At 38.4% G+C, this 26513-nt stretch overlaps 1 protein-coding gene across 4 annotated transcripts in view; it reads left to right on the plus strand.

Moving 5' to 3' along the window:
• ACADL (acyl-CoA dehydrogenase long chain) overlaps window positions 1-24600 on the plus strand; it is a 52484-nt gene extending 27884 nt beyond the window's left edge. For all 4 annotated transcript variants that reach the window (XM_070387225.1, XM_070387239.1, XM_070387246.1 and 1 more), the window contains 3 exons: window positions 4851-4978; window positions 7168-7254; window positions 12317-24600. In XM_070387225.1, the coding sequence (XP_070243326.1) occupies window positions 4851-4978; window positions 7168-7254; window positions 12317-12410 (309 nt within the window). In that variant the 3' untranslated portion in view covers window positions 12411-24600. The remainder of the gene's footprint in view (window positions 1-4850; window positions 4979-7167; window positions 7255-12316) is intronic.
• The last annotated feature ends 1913 nt before the right edge of the window (window positions 24601-26513 follow it).

Raw genomic sequence — 26513 nt, forward strand, 5'->3', positions numbered from 1 at the left:
TGTGAGTAAATTCGGATGTGTGGGGTGGGAGTGGGAAATTTTGTGCTGACTAAAATGTAGACATTTGGCTTTGTTAAATATAAATGAATAGAAAGGGAGATTGAAAAAGTAAGGGGAAGTCTGAGAAAGGAAGAAAGTTTTGGTGTAACCTGTCACGTTTTGAATTAGAGGCCAACAGAGGTCAATGTAGTCAAAGCTATGGTTTTTCTATTAGTTATGTACGGATGTGATAGTTGGACTATAAAGAAGGCTGAGCACTGAAGAATTCATGCTTTCAAACTGTGGTGCTTAAGAAGACTCTTGAGAGTCCCTTGGACAGCAAGGAGATCAAACCAGTCAATTCTAAAGGAAATCAACCCTGAATATTCACTGGAAGAACTAATGCTGAAGCTGAAGCTTCAGTACTTTGGGCACCTGATGCAAAGAGCAAGCTCATTGGAAAAGACCCTGATGCTGGGAAAGATTGAGGGCAGGAAGAAAAGGAGACGACAGAAGATGAGATGGTTGGATGGCATCATTGACTCAATGGACGTGAGTTTGGGCAAACTCTGGGCGATCATGAAGGACAGGGGAGCTTGTAGTGCTGCAGTTCATAGTGTCGCAAAGAGTCAGATGCCACTGAACAACAGCAATACAAGAGGTAGAAAGGTGTGGTACCAACCTTCCCACTGCTTGGTTTTAGAATCATTAGAAGTCAGTGTCATTTTCTGTTACCAGAGAGGGATGGAGTAAACTCAAGGGAAAGGCAGTCAGTTGGGTTCTTCAGCAGCACAGTAGTTATGTTGAGACATGTATGGGGAATCTGTCCCTTAGAATGCCTTTAGCTGACATACTGTGAGTTTTGCCTGGTCCTGAGTTTTATTGTACTCCTTTTCTACTCTTTTCCAAAAATGGAAAGTACTCTAACGGTCTCCACCACAATAATGCTTTGAAGGGTTAGGTTTTATGGTTTAAGATTGTTGTAATGGCAGCAAACGAGGGTCAGCACCCTCTGCTCCTTGAAGCCTTCCTGGGAGAAGGCTGTCATGGTTTTGAACTAGACATTGTGCTGGTGAGGGGGCTTCCCTGGTGGCTCAGACGGTAAAGCGTCTGCCTGGAACGCGGGAAACCTGGTTCAATCCCTGCGTCAGGAAGATCCCCTGGAGAAGGAAGTGGCAACCCACTCCAGTACTCTTGCCTGGAAAATTCCATGGAGGGAGGAGCCTGGTGGGTAACAGTCCATGGGATCGCAAAGAGTCAGACACGACTGAGCAACTTCACTGGTTCACTGGTTGTGGAGGTGGAGTGCATTTATAATTTCTAGTGTGAGTTTCACTGTGCCATCAACTTAGTGCCACTGTCACTGTCTTCCATGCCTTTTATCAGCCACAGTGAAGATCTCACTTAGGTTCCAAGCAGAATGATCAAAACTCTGTTTCTATTTGAATTTCCACAGGAACAATAAAATCAGGAATACAAGAAAATTGGATTGAAGTTAGAGCCATCAAGAATAGTTGACGCTGGTCTCGATAGAATGATTAGAATAGTAGAATGATTAGAATGCTGTTAGTTGTCTATGGCCAGCAGGAGGAGGTGAATAGGTATGTTGACACTGACAGTTGCAGACCATGCAGTTCAAGTTAAGGACCGTGCGAGCTACTGAAAGAGGTAAGAGGGAGAGTGGGGAAAGGCAGCAGAGGTTGGGGAGGTACTGGGCTTTGACGTCTCGAGTGTTCCGATTCTATTCTTCTATTGCATTCTGCAGATATAGAGTAAATATTTTGCAGTACGGATGGAGGTTTGTAACATTGTACAGGAGGCAGTGACCAAAATCATCCCAAAGAAATAGAAATGCAATTAGACAAAATGGTTGTCTGAGGAGGCCTTACAAATAGCTGAGAAAAGAAGAGAAGCTAAAGGCAAAGGAGAAAGGGAAAGATACACCCAACTGAATGCAGAGTTCCAAAAAATAGCAAGGAGAAATAAGAAAGCCTTTTTAAGTGAACAATGCAAAGAAATAGAGGAAAACAATAGAATGGGAAAGACTAGAGATCTTTTCGAGAAAGTTAGAGATACAAAGGAAATATTTCACGCGAAGATGGGCACAATAAAGGATGGAAACGGTAAGAACCTAACAGAAGCAGAAGAGATTAAGAAGAGATGGCAAGAAGATACAGAAGACCTGTACAAAAGAGGTCTTAATGACCTGGATAACCACGATGGTGTGGTCATTCACCTAGAGGCAGACATCCTGGAGTGTGAAGTCAAGTGGGACTTAGGAAACATTACTATGAACAAAGCTAGTGGAGGTGATAGAATTCCAGCTGAGCTATTTCAAAACCTAAAAGATGATGTTGAAGTGCTGCACTCAGTATGCCAGCAAATTTGCAAAAGTCATCAGTGGCCACAGGACTGGAAAAGTTCATTCCAATCCCAAAGAAGGGCATTGCCAAAGAATGTTCAAACTACTGCATGTATGCAGTAGCATGTGAAACACTCATTTTACATGCTAGCAGGGCTTCTGTCATAGCTCAGAGGTAAAGATTTGCCTGGATTTCAGGACATGCGGGTTTGATCCCTGGGTTGCGATGATCCCCTGGACAAGGGCATGGCAACCCACTCCAGTATTCTTGCCTGGAGAATCATGGACAGAGGAGCTTAGTGGGCAACACAGTTCATAGGGTCACACAGAGTCGAACACAACTGAAGCAACTTAGCACACATGCGTGCACATGCTAGCAAGTAACGCTCAGATCCTTCAAACTAGACTTCAACAGTACATGAACCAAGAACTAACAGATGTACAAGATGGATTTAGAAAAAACAGAGGAATTAGAGATCAATTTGCCAGCATCCATTGGATCATAGAAAAAGCAAGGGAAGAATTCTGTTTCACTGACTACACTAAAGCCTTTGACTGTGTGGATTACAACAAACTGTGGAAAATTCTGAAAGAGATGGGAATACCAGACCACCTTACCTTCCTCCTGAGAAACCTATTTGCAGATCAAGAAGCAACAGTTAGAACTGGACATGGAACAACGGACTGGTTCTAAATTGGGAAAGGAGTACATCCAGGCCATACATTATCACCGGCTTATTTAACTTATATGCAGAGTACATCATGTGAAAAGCCAGGCTAGATGCCACCTTCCAATGCAGGGAATGCAGGTTCAATCCCCGGTTGGGGAACTAAGATCCCACATGTTGGTGTGCTGCAACTACAGAGCCCGTGCACCACAGTGAAGATCCTGCATGCTGTGACTAAGACATGACACAGCCAAAAATAATTAAATAAATAATTATTTTAAAAACAACCTATGGTTTTTCCACTAGTCATGTACGGATGTGAGAGTTGAAACATAAAGACAGTGAGCGCTGAAGAATTGATGCTTTTGAACTATGTTGCTGGAGAAGATTCTTAAGAGTCTCTTGGACAGCAAGGAGATCAAACCAGTCAATCCTAAAGGAAATCAACCCTGAATATTCACTGGAAGGAATGATGCTGAAGCTCCAGTACTTTGGCCACCTGATGTGAAGAACTGACTCATTGGAAAAGACCCTGATGCTGGGAAAGATTGAGGGCAGGAGAAGGTGGCGGCAGAGGATAAGATGGTTGGATAGCATCACCAACTCGATGGACATGAGTTTGAGCAAACTCCAGGAATAGTGAAAGCCAGGGAAGCCTGGCATGCTGCAGTCCATGGGGTCTCAAAGAGTTGGATACAACTGAGTGACTGAACAACAAGTATAAATATGTTTTTTAAATATACAGTTTTTAAATTTTATTTATTTATTTGTTAAATTTTTTTGGCCGTGCTGTGTCTGTGTTGCCGCATGGGCTTTTCTCTAGTTGTGGTAAGCAGGGGCTGGGACACATGGGCTTAGTTGTCCCAAGGTATGTGGGATCTCTCTGGGTCAGGGACCGAACCTGTGTCTCCTGCGTTGGCAGGTGGATTCTTTACCACTTAGCCACCAGGGACGCCCTTAATATCTAATAATATTTTTATATTGTCCTAGCTTGTTTCTTTATTCCAATACAGAGAAGCAGGAAATGTGCATACTTGATTTCATTAATAGTTCTTCATGGATTTAGATTCCAGAGGAGAACAGGTATTTTCAACAGCTGTACCTAAAGGACTGTACCACACAATGGTGCTCACCCATTAGTCATGCTGTTCTTCCAAAAGTTCCCTGCTGCTGCTGCTGCTAAGTCACTTTAGTCGTGTCCAACTCTGTGCGACCCCATAGACGGCAGCCCACCAGGCTCCCCCGTCCCTGGGATTCTCCAGGCAAGAGTGCTGGAGTGGGGTGCCATTGCCTTCTCTGAAAAGTTCCCTAAGTAGTCTAAATTTTTTAACCTAAAATATGAGATGTTATTTTGTATGTATCGACCTTTGCATCTTGTCTTTTGGTACATTTTCTTAGTAATGAAATATAACATTAGCTGTGTAGTTAATATGCATCTTTTTTGAAGGGAAAAAAAAAAAAAACACAGTAATTCCACATCTGTTTTGATCTGCTGCTGCTGAGTCGCTTCAGTCATGTCCAACTCTGTGCGACGCCATAGACGGCAGCCCACCAGGCTCCCCCGTCCCTGGGATTCTCCAGGCAAGAACACTGGAGTGGGTTGCCATTTCCTCCTCCAATGCATGAAAGTGGAAAGTGAAAATTGAAAGTGAAGTCGCTCAGTAGTGTCTGACTCTTAGCGACCCTATAGACTGCAGCCTACCAGGCTCCTCCATCCATGGGATTTTCCAGGCAAGAGTACTGGAGTGGGGTGCCATTGCCAAAGATCTTTTACTATATAATTTTTTATATGCTAAGTGACTCAAAATATGCTCTTCTCCTTCATTTCCTTTAAACTCTAGACGGTGAAGCATAAGCTAGCAGAATTAAAAACATCCATATGTGTAACCAGAGCTTTTGTGGACAGCTGTCTCCAGCTGCACAGAGTGAAACGTCTGGACGTTGCCACTGCTGCCATGGCGAAATACTGGTATGCATGCTACGGTAATTAAAATGTGGTGTTTGCACAGACTGTTATGGAATTCTTCCAAAGTGAAACTCAGCCTTGAAGGCCTTAAAGGAAGAATGCTGAGTGAATGAAAACTAGCCGTAAGGACCAATTTTTTTTTAAATTCTGAATATTCCCATTAAACCTATTTATAATGTGCTAAAACTTACCCAAGTTACTTTTTAACTTTTAGCTTACCCTCGAAAAGCAAATATTAAATATGATGACTAATTTGTTATTTCAAGTAGTAGTTGATTCTCAAATTAGCTGAAGAGTGGCTGTAGAGTAAGACAACAAAAGAACAGTAATACTTCGAGTCCTGAGATAGAGCCGCAATTCTGTCATTACGTAACTGCAATTAAATTTAATTATTTTTGGGCCAACATTTTGATATCTGTGAAATGAGTAGATTAGGCAAGATTTTTCTGTTTAAGAGGTTTTCTAGACCTCAGAAAAAATTTCTGAAGTTTTGACTGTCCAATCAAAAGTTGTACATGCTCTATTAAGCAAAAGGAAAAAAAAAAAAAAATGTTCTGTAAGACAACTTTCAGGGACTTCCCTGGCCATTCAGTGGCTAAGACTCTGGGTTTCCACTGTAGGGGTCTCAGGTTTGATCCCTGGTTGGAGAACTAAGATCCTGCATACCTTATGGTATGGTCAAAACCACAAACCAAAACAAAAAAATTTTTCATTTTCATTAAACATGATTAGCAATGTTATTAAAGATGAGTTAATTGAAAAAAGACACCCCCCCATAGGCCTTTTGTGTATTTTAAGATGCAAGAACATAGTTTAAATCAGATTCTGAAAGTGGGTTTTGTTTCCTCTTTTAAAAACAAACATTCTCACATCTCATTAGCCCAAAAATAACCTGGAAAAAATTCCTGTTGTTATTCATTAACTTGTGTTCACTTTAGTGAGAAGTAGAATGAGGAAATATGCAGAATAGTGGTTTATGTAATGAACCACTATTCTGCATGTATGTATTATGTAGTGAACCAATAATCCAAAATAATAAACTTGCCAGGTTGAAAAGTCATGTGAAATTATTAGAAATTAACATTTTGGGGGGAAGATACTTACATTTACAGCAAGTTTTTTAACTAGTGAAAAATTTTTAGATATTTTTGGAAAAAGACATTTGGATAGCTGGTGGCCTTATTCTTTGAAAACACTAGGTTTATAGACATACTGGTATTTCATATTGGAGAAGAGGAAGCAACTACTTATAACCCAGCAAATATTTCACTAACATACTTGTCAAAGACAAAAATGTGTAGAATTCCAAATATCACTGCCCCCTGAATCTTGTCTGTTAATCATTATATTGTTACTGTATTTCTCAGGAACATCTTGACCTGTCCTATGGCTTGAGTTAAAAATTATTTTTTATAGGAAAATGGGTCTATGCTTACCTTTGTTTTATATTTCCCACTGTTGAAAGTAAGTTGAAAAGATTTTGAACTAACCAGTTATTTTATGGATTTTAACAGTAGTTAAAATTGTTGTGATTAGATCAGAAAAGAATATATTTTTCAAGCACTTCATATTAATATATATATACTTCAGGAATAAATAATTCCCCAATAATCTTTAATAAGTGTCCTAGAAGATAGTATGTGCTTTGATAGAGGTCTATCCTCTTAGGTTTTCACTTTTACTTTCAGTTTATTCCTGAAAACCCTAAAACATATTTTTTACAGTTAAAAATTCAGAATTGCCGCCTTTGCATAGGAAGTGACATATTTGAAGAAAACAAACACATATTACACAAGGCAAAAGAAAGTAGATGACTATATAATTTTTCTGCTAACATATCACACAGAGAATCTGAATAAATTAGACCAGATTCAAGTTTTTACTATATTCTTTTTAGGCTTAAAGTTCCCAACACCTAATAAATAGTCTAAATTTTCTACATTTTGTTTCTAGACTTAACAGAAACCCAGCCAGAAATATAGTTGATGAAGAAAGTATTCATTATGTGAAAATATTCTTGAGATTTATTTCATTTATAATTTATATCAATCTTCTCTGGTTGACTGATACGCCTATTTTTAATTGTTTGATAAATGTATGCATTTAAACAGTCATTTGTTTTCTGGCTGTAAAGCATCTCATGAAAATTCATTTCAAATGTTCCTTTTCTGCTTTTTATTTTGGACATCTAGGGCATCTGATTTGCAAAACAGAGTAGCTTATGACTGTTTGCAGCTGCATGGAGGTTGGGGATACATGTTTGAGTATCCCATTGCAAAGTAAGTAGGCCTGTTGTGTTATGCTTTTCTGGGTAGTGTGTAGAAAAAGGAAAACTTCTTTACCTGTTCTTTGTACACTGAGGATAGAGGGAAAGGAGGTGCAAAATCTTCGCATTTTTCAACTGCCTATGGAGTATGTTCAGGTAGCTAGAAACAACTTCATGTTATCAGCTTACTACTAGGATTTAATAATTTTTTAAAAAGTGAATATATACTTTAGTATACAAGATATTAAATATAAATAAATATATAATATACTAAAGCTTTATTTGAATCATTATTCAGGATTAGTATCACTTTTATAGTTGAATAGTATTTTACTATAATTGTTTATGTTTAGTTATTCAGATTTTTTTTTCTAGTTTTTTACTGTGACAAACAATGCTTCAATAAACACTCATACGTTTGTCTTAGATACATGTGTTTTTTATCATAATAGGACAAAGTCCCAAAAGTAGTACTGCTAGTTCAAAAGTATGCATATTTTACATTTTAATGCATTTCAAGATCATTTCCTCCAGTTTGAAGCAACTCATACTCAAATGAGTTGTCAAAGACTGAAGATGGCTTACCCTCTTAAGTTATGTGCTTAGTCGTTTAGTTGTGTTCGACTTTTTGCGACCCCATGGATTATATAGCCTGCCAGGCTCTTCTGTCAATGGGATTCTCTAGGCAAGAATACTGGAGTGGGTAGCCATTGCTTTCTCCAGGGGATCTTTCTGACCCAAGGGATTGAACCCAGGTCTCCTGCATTTCAGGCTTATTCTTCACTGTCTTAGTTACCAGGGAAGCCCTTAATTTGCATTGACTATTAATTATTTTGTTTTATTTTACTGTTGTTAAGAGCACTTAACATGAGATCCACCCTCTTCACAGAATTTTAAGTGTACCATACAGTATTGTTAACTCTAGGCACAGTGCTGTACAGCAGATCTCTGGAACTTATTCATCTTGCTTGACTGAAACTTTATGCCCATTGGTTAGTAACCTCCCATTTCTCCTTCTCCGTAGTGCCTGGCAGCCACCATTCCTTTATGAGGCTATGAATTTGACTACCTTAGATACCTCATATAGGTGGGATCATGTTGTATTTGTCTTTCTGTGACTGGCTTATTTCACTTAGCAGAGTGTCCTCAAGGTTCATCCAGGTGGTGACATATTGCAGAACTTCCTTCTGCTTACGATTGAATAGTATTCCATTGTATCTTATACTACAGTTTCTTTATCCATTCATCTGTCCATGGATGTACAGGTTGTTTCCACATCTTGGCTATTGTGAGTAATACTGCATTGAACAAGTGAGTGCTAGCATCACTTGGAGGTCTTGATTTCAATTCTTTTGTATAAATATCTAGAAGTGGGATTTCTGGATCATACGGTAGTTTTATTTAAATTTTTGAAGAACTTCCGTACTGTTTTTTATAGCAGCTGCTGTGCACCACTTCGCATTCTCTGTAACAGCAGTGTGCCAGTATTGCAATTTCTTCATCTCCTCGACATTTGTCTTTTGGCCTTTTAGCTAATAGACAGATGTGAGATGATATTTCATTGTGGTCGATTTACATTTTCCCTGGTGATTAGTGATACAGTATTTTTTCATATACCTTTTGGTCATTTTGTATGTCTTTGAAAATATCACTTTTTAAAAATCAAAAAAAACACACATTACAGAAAAATTAACCTACATTTGAAGTCAATAAAAAAATCTTAAATTTTTTATTGTTTATTTAGTTCTAAAAACAAATCAAAAGTGTTATTTTTTTCTAAGTAGAATTTGTATTTCCTTCAAATGAAAATAAATACAGCCTTTTTATTGCATTACACGTGAATATTCTTGTTTCCGTTTCGAAGCAGTTCCAGTTTGTCAATAGGCAGCATCCTCTTCTATGTTTCTTCCTCCATCTCCATAGTTTCTTCTTTCCCTTTTCCTGTAGTCTTTGCCTTAGTAATCCCTCCATGGCATTTCTCCTTATCATTATAGAAAATATAGTTTTCCTCTTATTTGGCAATATTTTCAGCTTATATAATTTTCCCAAGAGAGTTTTTGCTATATAGAGAGAAGTCCAATTTAGTTTTGAATCTGAGAATGAGAATGCTATGAACTTCTAAAAACCTCTTATAATATTATCTAAATATGGAATCTAAAAGGGAAACAGTATTAAACTAGTATTCAAACTTACTTTCAAATTTATCACTTTGGCAAGTATAACTGAAGACATTTTATTTGCTTATAGTCCTTAATAAGGAAAATAAACATTGTATTCAAGTTATATTAAGAACAGAAGCTCCAGCATAGATGTAATTTACTAATTTCCTGTAGCTACTGGGTAGCTCAGAAAGCTTTCATCACAGGGTATATATAATTTATAACTTTCTATAAAAACTCAACAAGTAGGGTATTTTCCTTCCTTTAGAATGTAGGCATGAAGTAACTAACTTATTTCCTTTTCTTTATCAATCCTTGGACTTGGGTTTTGGTATATCCTTTCAGAACTACTTCAAACAGGCCTTAAACAAAAGCAGGTTTTTTTTTTTTTTTAATCTTTGAATAGTCATGAAGTCAGAAGTAAACTGAGTTATGCTAGGACAAATTAAAGCATTGCTGGAATTTTTCCTGTGTGTTTTTATGTTTTAGTCACAATATTAACTCATCTTATTTATAATATTCACAGTGCTTAAGCAAGTAAAATAATAATGGGTATTTATATTTTTCTGCTTAACTGTGCTATTATAACTGCTTCTGGGAATGTAGACAATGTCATGGTTCAGTGTTTGTCTAGTTTAGTTCTGTTCCTAAGAAAGGCATTTAGGTGAAGAAGAGTCAGCCATCTCATGGTCCAGGATTAGAGTGTAGCATAAGTCTTGGTCTGTTTTCTCAGAGGCAATTCCATCAGATCAGTAGCAAGCAAAAATGGTAACTTGATGACTTATTTGAAATTTCTGGTTTCAGTTTGAGAGACATACTTCCTTTCAGGAGTAACAATCCCCTTCTTGGGCAGGTTCTTAGTTTGAAGACTGTATGAACTTTTAAACTAGACTGCTTTTTTCTCTCCAAAGACAAAGGGAAAGAACTTTTCATAAGATGACAAGAGAGAGTAGTGGATAATATCAAAAAAGCTAATCAGATACATTAGGCAGTATATGAATGAAGTACATATATTTTGATATGATAGAAAAAAAATCATTATAGTTGTGTTTTTTTATACCTTAAGGTTAAACTGTATTATTTGTGTGTTTGTTAACTCCGAGAATTGGGGATGCACAGGGAGTCCTGGGATGCACAGGGAGTCCTGGCATGCTGTGGTCCATGGGGTTGCGAAGAGTCAGACATGACTGAGCAACTGAACTGAACTTATGCCTGTGCATGTTGCTGAGTCTTGGTTTCAGAGATCAAGGAGATGCTTTTTTGTTTTGTTTATTTTTTCCTGTTTGTATAAAAATGAGTGGTTTTAAGTGTGAGTCAGACTTCAGTCTTACTCATTCGGCTTGGGGCTATGGGAATAGATGCTTACATTTTGCCATTTCAAGACCTGTTTGCTGGGAAGAACAGTGTGAGATAAAGAGCTTCATCCCTGTGTGGTTAAACATTCCTTCTGCTGCCATTCTGTGAATTTTAGTTGATGACTGAATTTAATTAATAACTTATAAAAGGCCTACTGGTCTCTGTCGATTACCTACTCCATTGAAACTTCTTTAATGTGAAAAAAATGTGCCCAACTCGGTCCAAAAGGTCCAAAAGCATTGAAATTGCTGAAGTAGGCTGAAATGCCAGATAGGTTCTCTAAATGAAAGTTCTGGATTTTGTGGGCAACAATGAAATCTGTCTGAAAGAAAAAATATATTTGAAAACACAAACGTCTCTGGATTTCAAGTTTCATCAAAAAGTAGGTATTGAGACTCTAAAATTCCTTTGTAATACAGTAAATCAAATCAATAAATACTGAGCGCTCAAGTAAGGTACCATTGCAAGGTACCATGATGAACTTGGACGAGGAAAAGTTCAGAATTGATCATGTTCCTAGAGAGCCAGCACATTTAATTTTTCTCAAATTAAATTAAAAAAAAAAAAAAAACAGTTTAAGGCTTAGAAAAAAAATGCCTTTGAATTTGCCTACTAGAAAACTGCAAAGCTCAATAACTAATCTTACATTTCTGTAATGAAATGTATTGATCATTTCATCAATGAAAATATTGATACAATTAAAAAGATATTTGCCAAAGTGGCAAGATACCTACCTTTTCATTCCAGATTGCCAATGATCTATTATGTGACCATTAAATAGCAACCATTAATTAGTATATGTATTAACTTTTTAGCACCTCAGTTCCTTTACCTGCAAAATTAATGGTATTTACCCTCCCTAATTCCAGAGCTGAGAGGATAAAATGAGAAAACATAAAAACAACTATATAGTGTTATATTTGCTGTCATCACTATCAAAAGTAAAGTCTTTTTTAATGGCAGTGTGCTCAGTCACTCAGTATTTTTAACACATACATTACTGGGGTGATTATTAATCTTTTCCAAAAAGTAAGTTACTTGTTAACTTTGTGAGGTAATAATTTTCTGAAGCATCAATTTATACTGCTGATGGCAGCAGTATTGGTGGGACTCTAAAGGATGTTAGAAAACATGTACTTTTCTCTTTTTTTAAATAAAACCAGTAGATTTCAACTTTTGGGGGGAAACATTAAAGGTAACAAGCTATTAAGACATTGTATTCATTTCTAAATTTAAAATAGCACTTTTTAGGATCTTATTATATGTGCTGAATTTTACAAAATTAAAAGAAACAGACTTGGAAATATTATTTTGAATTTGTACTCTCTTCAAGCAAACTAAAACAAATCTATGCAAATGATCAATATCTGAATAGAATTTTATAATCATACCAATCTAGGGTGAATGCCATACTGAAAAAAAGTAATTTATGAAGAACTTTTACTGTTTGAATTTCATTAAATGAACACTGTAAAGTAATTAATAGTTACCTGGTGAGACAAAATTTATAATTTCTAATATCCTTTGTTTATTCCTTTAATCATCTTCTTATTTATCCAGAGCTTATGTGGATGCCCGTGTCCAGACAATCTATGGTGGTACCAATGAAATAATGAAGGAGCTGATTGCAAGAGAGATCATCCATGACCAGTAGACATCTGCCCACATCCCGGAATCCTATTACAGCTAATCTTGTTTTAAATCTACTCAAGATAAAATTCAACCTGGAAAGGGAGGGAACACTAAACAAGTTTTTATCTGTTCTCTCTATAGAGAAAGAAATCAAACGCAAATATCCAAAGATCATAAAGTTTCCCAATATAAGGTTTAAACTGTTAATTTTTTGCATAGCTAAATGGCAAAGATTCTCTGATTCTAGAAGCCTTAATGTTTCATTTATCTCTAAAATTCTAAGAGTATAAATGCCTAGGTCTTTAAAATTGAGGCAGAAGTAATTTTTTATTATACTATTAAATTTTTTACAGCACATTGATTTTGAAAAAGAAGAATAAATGTAATTGAGAATGCAAAATAAGTTTAGATATCTTTTATTCCAAATTCCCCAGAACATGGTTTCTACCACCCTACCCCTAAACCTGTTTTTAAGTAATAAAACACTTTCTTCAGTCCAAAGCTTATGCCAAGTCCATGTGAAATCTTGATGTGTGAAGCGCTGCTTAGGTTAAAGCAGGAAGCCTCCTACCTTAGGGCCTTAAAACCACTAGGACTCAGCTAAGCAAATCCCCACAAGAGAATTCCACTGGTTCCTTAAACCACTGACACCTGGGCTTTCAAGAGATTTCCAGTTTAATTGCTAGGAGAACACACACACCATTATCCTTAATAGTTTCAAGATATTGGTATATTTTATAGGTACCAAAACAGTGACTTTTATTTGGGAGCAGTATAATTTTTTAATTAATTTTAACAGATTTATACTTTGTGTTGTTGTCTATAAGCCAGGCCGTTAAATTGATGAAAACTATGATTTAAAAAATTGGCAAGATCCATAAGTGAATAAACAAGTTGTAATGAGGTAAGAAGTAAATAAACAATAATTTCAAATCATGATAAAGGTAATAAAGGAAATGAAGTATCTTAAATAGGAAAATGAGGAAATGACATTTAATTTAATTATTACCAAAAAATAGGCCATTAATTTGTAAACTGCCAGCATCATTTTAGTACTTGTTTTCCTTTGCATGTATTGGTGAGACAGAGAATAAAGTAGTTTTTAAATGTAAATAAATAGATGTATCCTTGTGCAACTTAGAAAACCTCAATATTTTATTTGGTGTTGTGGATATTAAACATTGTTTTTTGATGCAGTCATTACAACTGGATAGAGCAGAGAGAACAGAAAATCCTTTTATACCATTCTGTCTTAGTGTCTTACATAACTTTGATTTGCTCTTGGGTAGAACTTTGTATGATTGCCAACTTGAGTTCTTGTTCAGTAAATCTAAAAAACGGGTGAAAATAAATTCTTGTTAGGTATTACTGTATGTCGTTTTCACCTCACACCAACTGCCAGGAAACAATAGAGAATTAGATCAAGCACCCTACCCCAGCCCCAGCTCCTTTCCCAATCTTAAAGGAAACTACATTTTAGGAATTAAACATCTGTAGGATAAACAGTCCAAGGAGCGGTGGCTGCGTGGGCGCAGTAGGGCCTAGAGGAGCCATTCCACGTTCAAGGTCAGGAGGGGTGGCAGTGAGGAGATACCGCTCGTCCAAGGTAAGGAGCAGTGGCTGCGCTTTGCTGGAGCAGCCATGAAAAGATACCCCACGTCCAAGGTAAGAGAAACCCAAGTAAGACGATAAGTGTGCGAGAGGGCATCAGAGGGCAGACACACTGAAACCATAATCACAGAAAACTAGTCAATCTAATCACTGCAGCCTGGTCTAACTCAATGAAACTAAGCCATGCCCTGTGGGGCCACCCAAGACGGGCGGGTTATGATGGAGAGGTCTGACAGAATGTGGTCCACTGGAGAAGGGAATGGCAAACCACTTCAGTATTCTTGCCTTGAGAACCACATGAACAGTATGAAAAGGCAAATGATAGGATCCTGAAAGAGGAACTCCCCAGGTCGGTGGGTGCCCAATATGCTACTGGAGATCAGTGGAGAAATAACTCCAGAAAGAATGAAGGGATGGAGCCAAAGCAAAACCTACCCAGTTGTGGATGTGACTGGTGATAGAAGAAAGGTCCAATGCTGTAAAGAGCAATATTGCATAGGAACCTGGAATGTCAGGTCCATGAATCAAGGCAAATTGGAAGTAGTCAAACAGGAGATGGCAAGAGTGAACGTCGACATTCTAGGAATCAGAGAACTAAAATGGACTGGAATGGGTGAATTTAACTCAGATGACCATTATATCTACTACTGCGGGCAGGAATCCCTCAGAAGAAATGGAGTAGCCATCATGGTCCACAAGAGTCCAAAATGCAGTACTTGGATGCAATCTCAAAAACGACAGAATGATCTCTGTTTGTTTCCAAGGCAAACCATTCAATATCACAGTAATCCAAGTCTATGCCCCAAACAGTAACGCTGAAGAAGCTGAGTTGAACGGTTCTATGAAGACCTACAAGACCTTTTAGAACTAACACCCAAAAAAGATGTCCTTTTCATTATAGGGGACTGGAATGCAAAAGTAGGAAGTCAAGAAACACCTGGAGTAACAGGCAAATTTGGCCTTGGAATACGGAATGACGCAGGGCAAAGGCTAATAGAGTTTTGCCAAGAAAACACACTAGTTATACCAAACACCCTCTTCCAACAACAAAGAGAAGACTCTACACATGGACATCACCAAATGGTCAACACCAAAATCTGATTGTATTCTTTGCAGCCAAAGATGGAGAAGCTCTATACAGTCAACAAAAACAAGACCAGGAGCTGACTGTGGCTCAGATCATGAACTTCTTATTGCCAAATTCAGACTGAAATTGAAGAAAGTAGGGAAAACCACTAGACCATTCAGGTATGACCTAAATCAAATCCCTTATGATTATACAGTGGAAGTGAGAAATAGATTAAGGGACTAGATCTGATAGATAGAGTGCCTGATGAAATATGGACGGAGCTTCGTGACATTGTACAGGAGACAGAGATCAAGACCATCCCTATGGAAAAGAAATGCAAAAAAGCAATATGGCTGTCTGAGGAGGCCTTACAAATAGCTGTGAAAAGAAGAGAATCGAAAAGCAAAGGAGGAAAGGAAAGATATAAGCATCTGAATGCAGAGTTCCACAGAATAGCAAGGAGAGATAAGAAAGCCTTCCTCAGCGATCAATGCAAAGAAATAGAGGAAAACAACAGAATGAGAAAGACTAGCGATCTCTTCAAGAAAATTAGAGATACCAAGGAAACATTTCATGCACAGATAGGCTCAATAAAGGACAGATATGGTATGGACCTAACAGAAGCAGAAGATACTAAGAAAAGGTGGCAAGAATACACAGAAGAACTGTACAAAAAAAAATCTTCATGACCAAGATAATCACAATGGTGTGATCACTCATCTAGAGCCAGACATCCTGGAATGTGAAGTCAAGTGGGCCTTAGAAAGCATCACTATGAACAAAGCTAGTGGAGGTGATAGAATTCCAGTTGAGCTATTTCAAATCCTAAAGGATGATGCTGTGAAAGTGCTGCACTCAATATGCCAGTAAATTTGGAAAACTCAGCAGTGGCCACAAGACTGGAAAAGGTCAGTTTTCATTCCAATCCCAAAGAAAGGCAATGCCAAAGAATACTCAAACCACCACACAACTGAACTCACCTCACACGCTAGTAAAGTAATGCTCAAAATTCTCCACGCCAGGCTTCAGCAATACGTGAACCATGAACTTCCTGATGTTCAAGCTGGTTTTAGAAAAGACAGAGGATCCAGAGATCAAATTGCCAACATCCACTGGATCATCAAAAAAGCAAGAGAGTTCCAGAAAAACATCTATTTCTGCTTTATTGACTATGCCAAAGCCTTTGACTGTGTGGATCACAATAAACTGTGGAAAATTCTGAAGGAGATGGGAATACCAGACCACCTGACCTGCCTTTTGAGAAACCTATATGCACGTCAGGAAGCAACAGTTAGAACTGGACATAGAGTAACAGACTGGTTCCAAATAGGAAAAGGAGTACGTCAAGGCTGCATATTGTCACCCTGCTTATTTAACTTATATGCAGAGTACATCATGAGAAATGCTGGGCTAGAAGAAGCACAGGCTAGAATCAAGATTGCTGGGAGAAATATCAATAACCTCAGATATGCAGATGACACCATCCTTATGGCAGAAAGTGAAGAGGAACTAAAAAGCCTCTTGGTGAAAGTGAAAGAGGAGAGTGAAAAAGTTGGCTTAAAGCTCAACATTCAGAAAACGAAGATCATGGCATCCGGCCCCATCACTTCATGGGAAATAGATGGGGAAACAGTGGAAACAGTGTCAGACTTTATTTTTGGGGGCTCCAAAATCACTGCAGATGGTGATTGCAGCCATGAAGTTAAGAGATGCTTACTCCTTGGAAGGAAAATTATGACCAACCTAGACAGCATGTTAGAAAGCAGAGACATTACTTTGCCAACAAAGGTCCGTTTAGTCAAGGCTATGGTATTTCTAGTGGTCATGTATGGATGTGAGAGTTGGACTCTGAAGAAAGCTGAGCACTGAAGATGCTTTTGAACTGTGGTGTTGGAGAAGACTCTTGAGAGTCCCTTGGACTGCAAGGAGATCCAACCTGTCCATTCTAAAGGAGATCGGTCCTGGGTGTTCTTTGGAAAGAATGGTGCTGAAGCTGAAACTCCAGTACTTTGGCCACCTCATGCGAAAAGTTGGCTCATTGGAAAAGACTCTGATGCTGGGAGGGATTGGGGGCAGGAGGAGAAGGGGACGACAGAGGATGAGATGGCTGATGGCATCACCGACTCAATGGACGGAGTCTGAGTGAACTCCGGGAGTTGGTGATGGACAGGGAGGCCTGGCGTGCTGCGATTCATGGAGTCGCAAAGAGTCGGACACGACTGAGCGACTGAACTGTACTGAACTGAACCTAACAGGAAATGCCTACTATGTAGGGCTGGACAAACCTAAGTTTGAATGATGTCTTACCATTTAGCAGCTATTGGACCTTGTGCAAATTCTGAGTCAGGATTCTTTCAGGAGCAAATGACAAGGAAATCCAATTCAGACTATCCTAAGCAAAAACTTGAGTGTGCTGGCTAAAATGAATTGTAGAGGAGTTCATATAATCTAAAGAACTGTAGGAACTTAAGGGCCTGATTCTGGAGTTTAGTCTGCCAGATCTTAGACTGCATCTGTTTGTCTACTTTTCTTTACAAATTGGCCCAATGGACACTGCAGAGAAATTTCATTACAGGACCTGTAAAAAATAACCTTGGGCTGCTCCTGGACACCACTGAAGCGACTTAGCAGCAGCAGCAGCAGCTCCTGGCCTACATAGTTCAGCACAACGTCATTATAAAGTAGGGGAAAGGTGTACTGTGATTGACACTCATCAGGAACACAGACTGGGAGAAGCCATTCCTTAAGCAGACAGTCAGTTCAGTTCAGTTCAAAAGGTCCCATGCATGCACTGCTGCATCCTGGGAGTAGGTTCTTGTAATTTGTATTTATCAGAAGGTAAAACGATTGTTAAGGTAGGATATTTCCTAGAATGATCCCTGAAATCTGTGTTTCTATTTCTTTTAAGCTAGTTTTTTATCTGGCAAATTCAGTCTTCTTTTGCACTCCCTCCAAAGAATCAAGTGTTGTATCATGAACTTAAAGCATAAAGCAAAACAGGGATCTTAGAGTGTGTTCCTTAGCTTTTTATTTAGTTTTCATTTCTTCAATAGCTAATCTTTGTATTTTGCTTGTGTGGCTTTGATTGTTGTCCTCCAGGGAAGGAATTTAGCATCTGTATCTCACGCAGTGTTAAGTACTCAAGAAATGATAAATAATAATCATGCTCAAAAGAACAGACTGGACCCACACAGCAGGAAAGCCACACTGTGTAAATAATTAATGAGAATGAAAAAGCCTGGGTAATTTCGGGGTTTGGCTCAGATTTTTAAAATCATAATTATTGCCCTAAAATTATTTTTGCCCTTTGTTTCTTTGATGGTGTCATTGAAAATGACATTATAAAAGAAGCTATTTTGATTTGCTGTTTTAAAAATCTAACAGCAAAATCTTTACTAATCTAGTAATTTTAGTAGTTTATTGCTCACGGTATAAGATTTCTAGGAGGCTGCTTTTTTCATATGTCAGTATTATTTTTGGCACACACAGCATTTATTTATTTGAAGTCATTGGAAAGATTTGACATTGAGGTGGAAGTCAACTGTAGGCCGATCTGTCTTCTGCTTTATAATAAATGTTGAAAAGGAGTTCTCCTTTCAAATATCCTTTTTTGAAATCTCATTATCATGACAAATTTTAAGAAAAATTACATAAAAATTCAAGCACACTCAAAAAATAGTGAAAGTAGTGAAATGAGCCTCTAGCTTCAACATTTGCCAATGCAAAGCCCCTTTTTTCAATAATTTTAAAGTAAATCCCAGACGTAATCCTATTTGACATACATATATACTTCAGAATGTGTGTCTAACTGATTAAGTTTTTTTGTATACAAGCACAAGCCCAAGATCATAATTTAAAACCTTTAAAAGATAGTTACAGATTAACAGTAAATTTTTCTTAGTTGTATCAAGAATGCCCTTTGTAGTTGGTTTGTTCAAATCAGGATCCAAGCAAGATCCACAGATTGCATTTTTGGTTTTGTCTTCTACATCTCTCACTTTCTCTCTCTTTTGTTTTGGGGTGGGGGGAGGTGTGGCTTGCTGTGCAACATGTGGGATCCTGTTTCCCTGACCAGGAATTGAACCTGTGCCCCCTGCAGTGGAAGTTTAGAGTCTTCACCACTGGCCTGCCTGGAAAGTCCCAAATACTAGGCATTAGTCTTTTTCTTTTTTTTTTTTTAACTTTTAAATTTTATTTATTTTTGGCCACACCAAGTGCCTTGTGGGATTTCCATTTCCTGACCAGGGACTGAAATTGGGCCACAGCAGTGAAAGCCTGGAATCCTAACCATTAGACTACCAGGGAACTCCCTCTTTTATAACAGTCTTCCCTTCTCTCTCTTTCATTCTTCCTTTTTACATTTTATTTTTTAATTAATATATAGCACATTTGCTTGTTTTGGTATACATTGCTCTTGCTATTGCTAAGTCACTTCAGTCATGTCTGACTCTGTGTGACCCCATAGACGGCAGCCCACCAGGCTTCCCCATCCCTGGGATTCTCCAGGCAAGAACACTGGAGTGGGTTGCCATTTCCTCCTCCAATGCATGAAAGTGAAAAGTGAAAGTGAAGTCGCTCAGTCATGTCCGACCCTCAGCGACCCCATGGACTGCAGCCTTCAAGGCTCCATCCATGGGATTTTCCAGGCAAGAGTACTGGAGTGGGGTGCCATTGCCTTAGAGATGATAAAATTGTCTTTTTTTTGTACTCTGAGTTTTAGCATATTTATAGATTTGTGCAACCACCACCATAATCAGGATACAGAACAGTTCTATTATACCAAAAAAAACTACCTCTGTCCCATTATAGTCACATCATTTCTGCAATTTTAACCCCTGTTCAGTCACTCAGTCTTGTCTGACTCTTTGCAAACCTTGGACTGTGGCCTGCCAGGCTCCTCTGTCCTCTTGCTATTCTGGCAAAAATACTGGAGTGGGTTGCCATTTCCTCCTCCAGGGGATCTTCCTGACCCAGGAATTGAACCCATGTCTCCTGTGTATCCTGCATTGGCAGGCAGATTCTTTGCCACTGAGCCACAGGAAAGCCCTCTAACCCCTGACAACCACTGATATATTCATTGTTTTATTATATTTTTGTCATTCTGAGACTCATATAAATGGAATCATATAATATGTAACTTTTTAAGAACATCTTAGCAAAATGCATTTATGTTTCATTCATGCTGTGTGAATTAATAGCTCATTCCTTTTTCAGTGCTAAATAGTAGTTCACTGTATGGATATACCACTGCTTATGTATTCATTCATTTTGATTTTTGAGGAATTTTGGGGTCACAGAGGTAAATGCATGTTTAACTTTATAAGAAATTGTAGAGTTGTTTTCCCAGAATTCTTGCACCACTTTGCCTTCCCACCAGCAATATAGTTCCAACTGTTTTGCATCTTCTCTAGCACTTGGTTTTATTATTTTTATTTTAGACATTCTAATACTGTGTAGTGGTATCTCACTGTGGTTTTAATTTGCATTTCCCTCATGTCTAATGATACTGAACAACTTTTCATGTGATTATTTGCCTTCCATGTATCTTCTTTGGTTCAGATCTTTTGGAAATTTTTAGTTGGGTTGTTTGTTAACATCAAGCTTTGAGAGTTCTTTATATGTTCTAATAAAGTACATCATGAGAAACGCTGGGCTGGAGGCAGCACAAGCTGGAATCAAGACTGCCAGGAGAAATATCAGTAATGTCAGATATGCAGATGACACCACCCTAATGGCAGAAAGTGAAGAAGAACTAAAGAGCCTATTGATGAAAGTGAAAGAGGAGATGAAAAAGTTGGCTTAAAGCTCAACATTCAGAAAACTAAGATCATGGCATCTGGTCCCATCACTTCATGGCAAATAGATGGGGAAACAGTGGAAACAGTGTCAGACTTTATTTTTTTGGGCTCCAAAATCACTGCAGATGGTGATTGCAGCCATGAAATTAAAAGACGCTTACTCCTTGGAAGGAAAGTTATGACCAACCTAGACAGCATATTAAAAAGCAGAGACATTACTTTGTCAACAAACATCTGTCTAGTCAAGGCTATGGTTTTTCCAGTGGTCATGTATGGATGTGAGAGTTGAACTATAAAGAAAGCTGAGTGCAAAAGAATTGATGTTTTTGAACTGTGGTGTTGGAGAAGACTCTTGAGAGTCCCTTGGACTGCAAGGAGATCTAACCAGACCATCCTAAAGGAGATCAGTCCTGGGTGTTCATTGGTAGGACTGATGTTGAAGCTGAAACTCCAATACTTTGGCCACTTGATGTGAAGAACTGACTCGTTTGAAAAGACCCTGATGCTGGGAGAGATTGAGGGCAGGAGGAGAAGGGGAAGACAGAGGATGAGATGATTGGATGGCATCACCGACTCAATGGACATGGGTTTGGGTGGACTCCGGGAGTTGGTGATGGACAGGGAGGCCTGGGGTGTGGGGTTGCAAAGAGTCAGACACCACTGAGCGACTGAACTGAACTGAACTGAATACTGTTAAGCACCAGGCAAATTTAGGCTGACAGATTCAGCCAGTAAAGAAACAATGAGCCGTTTACATACTCAGTTTTTTGCTTCATAGAGAATGCAAAGATAAATAGCCAAAGGTGCCAGCCCTCTGTGGCCTTTGCACAGGATGACACAAACAGAAGACGCCGGATGACTGCAATGAGAAGGATGGGACACTCCTGTGGAGGATTCCATTCCAGCATGCTGCTAATCAATTTTATAACTGCAGGTTTGCGTTATGGATGGTGAGGCAGAAAGCCTCAGACTCCACCAAAATCTGGAAACAATGAGACCCTGGCCCATGACAGCCCCCCTCACTTGGAGAGTAAGTGAGAAACAGCATTGTAGCAGCACATCCCATGTCTCCATGCTCTCCTGTACCAGGGGGTTGACAAGGCCTTATGGCATTCTGTCACAATTCAGCTGCTGTCCAAGCGTTGCCTTTGTGGTCTGTGTGGAAACGTGCAAGGTTGTCAGGCTCTGGCTGTACTCCTAGAGATACAAGTCCTTTCCCAGATCTGTACTCCTAGAGATACAAGTCCTTTCCCAGATCTCTCCCTATCTGTAGCTAGTTCCTTCATTCTTATAATAGTAGGTCTCTTGGAGCAAAAGTTTTTAATTTTGATGAATTATGATGTATCAGTTTTTTCTTGTCTAGATTACACATTTAGTATACCTAAGAACTCTGCTCAAACTCAAGTCATAAAGTTTCTCCTGTTTTCTTTTAGGAATCTTATACTTTATGTTGTTCACTTAGATCTATGTTCAATTCAGTAATGTTTTTAGGGGTGAGATGTCAAGGTACATTTTTAGTTTTTGCATATAGATGTATAGGTGACTAAAACTAGCCCAGGAGAATGAATTTCAGCAGCTAGTTTTAGTCACATGCCTATCTCCGAACCAATGATTGTGCCAAAGGAAATGGACTGCCTTACTTGGCTTAAGCAAACTGGAGCCTACTTTGGGACATGGAAATAGAAGCAGATTCACTCAGAGCTCATGAACTGGGAGGAGGACTGCATATGAGCATGAAAAACAGGAAAATGTTAGGAAAGGAAAATTATGGAATAAAGATCCTCTTTTTTTAAGATCAGTGCCTGAAGATTGTCACATCTCCAATTGAATATGGTTTCATTTGTTGGTGCCATTTAACTATATTTTTTGACATGACTTTTGTAGTAGAAAGCTTTAATATTCATCTATGCACATAACTCCTTTCTGGGCACATGAGAGGTTTCTGTTTCCTGGTTCCATTGTAATTGTGTGACTAGTTCTTGCCAATGGATTGTGGATGGAAGTGAGGTATGTGTCTTACCCTGTGGCAGCAATTGTAGAGATGTTGTAGGGGTGACATATGATCAAAGCATAGAATAAAGATAAAACTTATGGAAGGCAAGTGTTCTGAAAAGTTACCTGGCCTCAAACTTTGTGTGAGATACAAATAAACTTTTTGTGCATTAATTGACTGTAATTTGGGGACTGTTTGTTATTGTATTATAACTTGATCATAACCCACCATGACTGATACAACATCCATTTGTTCTTATATGTTGTATGTAATAGAGGATATAAAACTGCTGTTACAATATATAACACCTCAGTGATCCCAAGAAACTGCCATGATATGCATACTTCATATGAAATGAGTCAGAATATTGGGATAGTTTTTCAGCTGTAGTGAGTTCTGACCAGTATTTCTGGGTATGCTTGTTTAGTGTAAAGACCTATGAGATTGGTGTCTGAAAACAACACTTTGATCATTTCACTTCCTTATGCAAAACTCTTCAATGGTTCAACTATTACCTGCAGAATAACTTTACATCCTTTACTTAAACGTCCATATTTTGGTCTTAATCGACCTTTGCAGACTTATATCTATTAAAAAGAATAATGGACACAGCCACAGAGCCTGAAAGGGGAATGTAGTTCAAAATCTCTTGTCAGTCTGTTTGTTTGACATTGAGCAAACTCCAGGAGATGGTGAGGAACAGGGAAGCCTGGTGTGCTGCAGTCCATGGGGTCTCAAAGAGTCGGACATGACTGTCACAAGAGGTGACAATGTGTTCAAGGTTAGCTGTGTTTCCTAGTCTCCCATGCAACTCTACATGCACATTTGTAGAATTGTTGAGAGGAACATCAGGGAAGTCACCTTAGAGGCCCAGTTTGCTTTCTATCCCTTTCTTGCCTGCTGCTTGAGAAATAAATATGATGACTGGAGTTTCCAGTAGCCTTCAGGCAACATGAAGTCACTTTGAGAATGGAAGCCAGGGTTGAGAATGGCAGAAGAGAATAATAGGAAGGAACCTTCATTCCTGGTTACCTTGTGGAGCTGAAATATCAGCTCTGGGCTGTCTCTCAACATTTTTTTTTTTTTTAAACATGTTTCAGAGATTTAACCTGATGGTCTGGTGGCTAAGATGCTGCACTCCCAAGGCAAGGGGTCCAGGTTTGATCCCTTGTTAGGGAGCTAGATCCCACATGTGTCAACTAAAGATGCCATGTGCCACAACTAAAACCTGGTGCAGTCAAATAAATAAATGTTTTAGAAAAACAAAACATGTTTCATTAACTGTTAAGACGCACCATTATATATTATTAAGAAAAACCCACTGCCAATCAAACATTCTTGTTCTATTGCTTTGTTATTGCTGTGAAAAAAAATGTGTCAGAATCAATAAAATGTAACAAGGAGTATTAATTCTTGTGGTTTTAAGCCATTATTTGGAGTTTTCAAATGCATTTCACACATAACTGATGTAGGCTAGTTTTTAATTTTTCTGCCTGTCTAGATTTTGGACTTAAAACTCCTTGAGATTTCTGGGTCACAACCTTCATCAGAAAGCCCTTGTTTTAAAAATCAACTTTATTGAAGTACAATTCTCATACAATAATATGTACCTATTTTTAAGTATACATATTGATGAGTTTTGACAAATGCATGTACCCATTTGACTTCCATCATGATCAAGATAGAGTATTTCCTTTACGTCATATACCCATCCCCCTCAGATCCCCCTACCTCAGCTTCAGCAACTGTTGGTCTGCTTTCTGTCATTATGGTTTAAATTTGTCTTTTGTAGATAAAGCTTTATATAAATGTTTATTTATATAAATAAAATATTTATTCTCTTTTGTGTCTGGCTTCTTTCACTTAGCATACTGTCTGAGACGCAGGTATGTTGTCCTGTGTGCCAATAGTTTGTTTCCTTTTTGTTGCTGAGTAGCATTCCATTATATGGATGTGCCACAAATGGTTTTTCACCATTTGATGGATCTTGGGTTGTTTCCAGCTTGGGGCTCTTTTGAAAAAAGGTGCTATGAATATTTGTATACACAGGGAGTCATTTTTTGGTCTCTCTAAAGTCATGGATCAATTCTGACTACTCTTGCATCCTGCCCTCATTCCAAGAAGAATCTATAGCTCTTGCTATTTACCCCTATCCTTTGTCTGTTTATTTGTTGATCTTGGCTTCTTGTTACTGTCGTTGTTCAGTCGCTCAGTCGTGTCCGACTCTTTGTGACCCCATGGACTGCAGCATGCCAGGTTTCCCTGGCCATCACCACCAACTCCTAGAGCTTACTCGAACTCATGTCCATTGAGTCAGTGATGCCATCCAACCATCTTATCCTCTGTTGTCCCCTGTCCCCTTCTCCTCCTCCTGCTTTCAGTCTTTCCCAGCATCAGGGTCTTTCCCAATGAGTCAGTTCTTCATATCAGGTGCCCGAAGTATTAGAATTTCAGCTTCAGCATCAATCCTTCCAATGAATATTCAGGACTGAGATCCTTTAGGATAGACTGGTTGGATCTCCTTGCAGTCCACGGGATTCTCAAGAGTCTTCTCTAACACCACAGTTCAAAAGCGTCAATCCTTCAGTGCTTAGCTTTCTTTATAGTCCAACTCTCACATCCATACATGGCTACTGGAAAAACCATAGCTTTGACTAGACAGACCTACCTTTGTTGGCAAAGTAATGCCTCTGCTTTTTAATATGCTGTCTAGGTTGGTCATAACTTTCCTTCCAAGGAGCAAGAGTCTTTTAATTTCATGGCTGCAGTCACCATCTGCAGTGATTTTGGAGCCCAAGAGAATAAAATCTGTCACTGTTTCCATTGTTTCCCCATCTATTTGCCATGAAGTAAAGGGACCAGATGCCATGATCTTCGCTTTTTGAATGTTGAGTTTTAAGCCAGCTTTTTCACTCTCTTTCACTTTTGTCAAGAGGCTCTTTAGTTCTTCATTTTCTACCATAAGGGTGGTGTCATTTGTGTATTTGAGGTTATTGATATTTCTCCTTGCAATCTTGATTCCAGCTTGTGCTTCATCCAGCCCCCATTTCACTTGATGATTCTGGCTAGTTAAAGCTAAATCTATCCTGAATAGGAATGACCACTTTTAGGCCTGCTACTTCTCCTATTTCACTTTCTAAACTTGATTATAAAAACAAATTGAATATACTAGAATATGACAGTGGAGGACAGTTGCCCTGGGTATGGAAATATAGAGAAATAATAGTTCAGGCTTCCAAACTAGTGTTCTATTCTATGAGAGGTAATGGGGAAAGAATGCTGGCTTTGGAGACAAGCAGGTCTGTTTTTCAAATTCCAAATTTGGCCATTTTTTTAGTGTGAGAATCTGGATATATTACATTATGTAACCTCATTGAGTTTTTTTTTTTCTTTTCCACTCACTTTGGAAAATGAATATAACACTCACTTTGCAGAATGTGAGAACTAAATGCATATATTCATTTAACAAATGTATACTGAAAACCTATATTTGCCAGGACCTGTCCTGAGTTCAGGGGATACAGCAGTAAGAAAAGCAGAAAAAGTGACTGACCTCATGGAGATTGCATTTGACTTAGACAACAAAAAGAATCAAAATTGATGTTAAATTAGATTTTTATTAGTTCCATGGAGAAAAACAGCAAAGAAGGGGGA

This window comes from Bos mutus, chromosome 2 (genome assembly GCF_027580195.1).
Source record: "Bos mutus isolate GX-2022 chromosome 2, NWIPB_WYAK_1.1, whole genome shotgun sequence".
Taxonomy (NCBI): Eukaryota; Metazoa; Chordata; class Mammalia; order Artiodactyla; family Bovidae; genus Bos; species Bos mutus.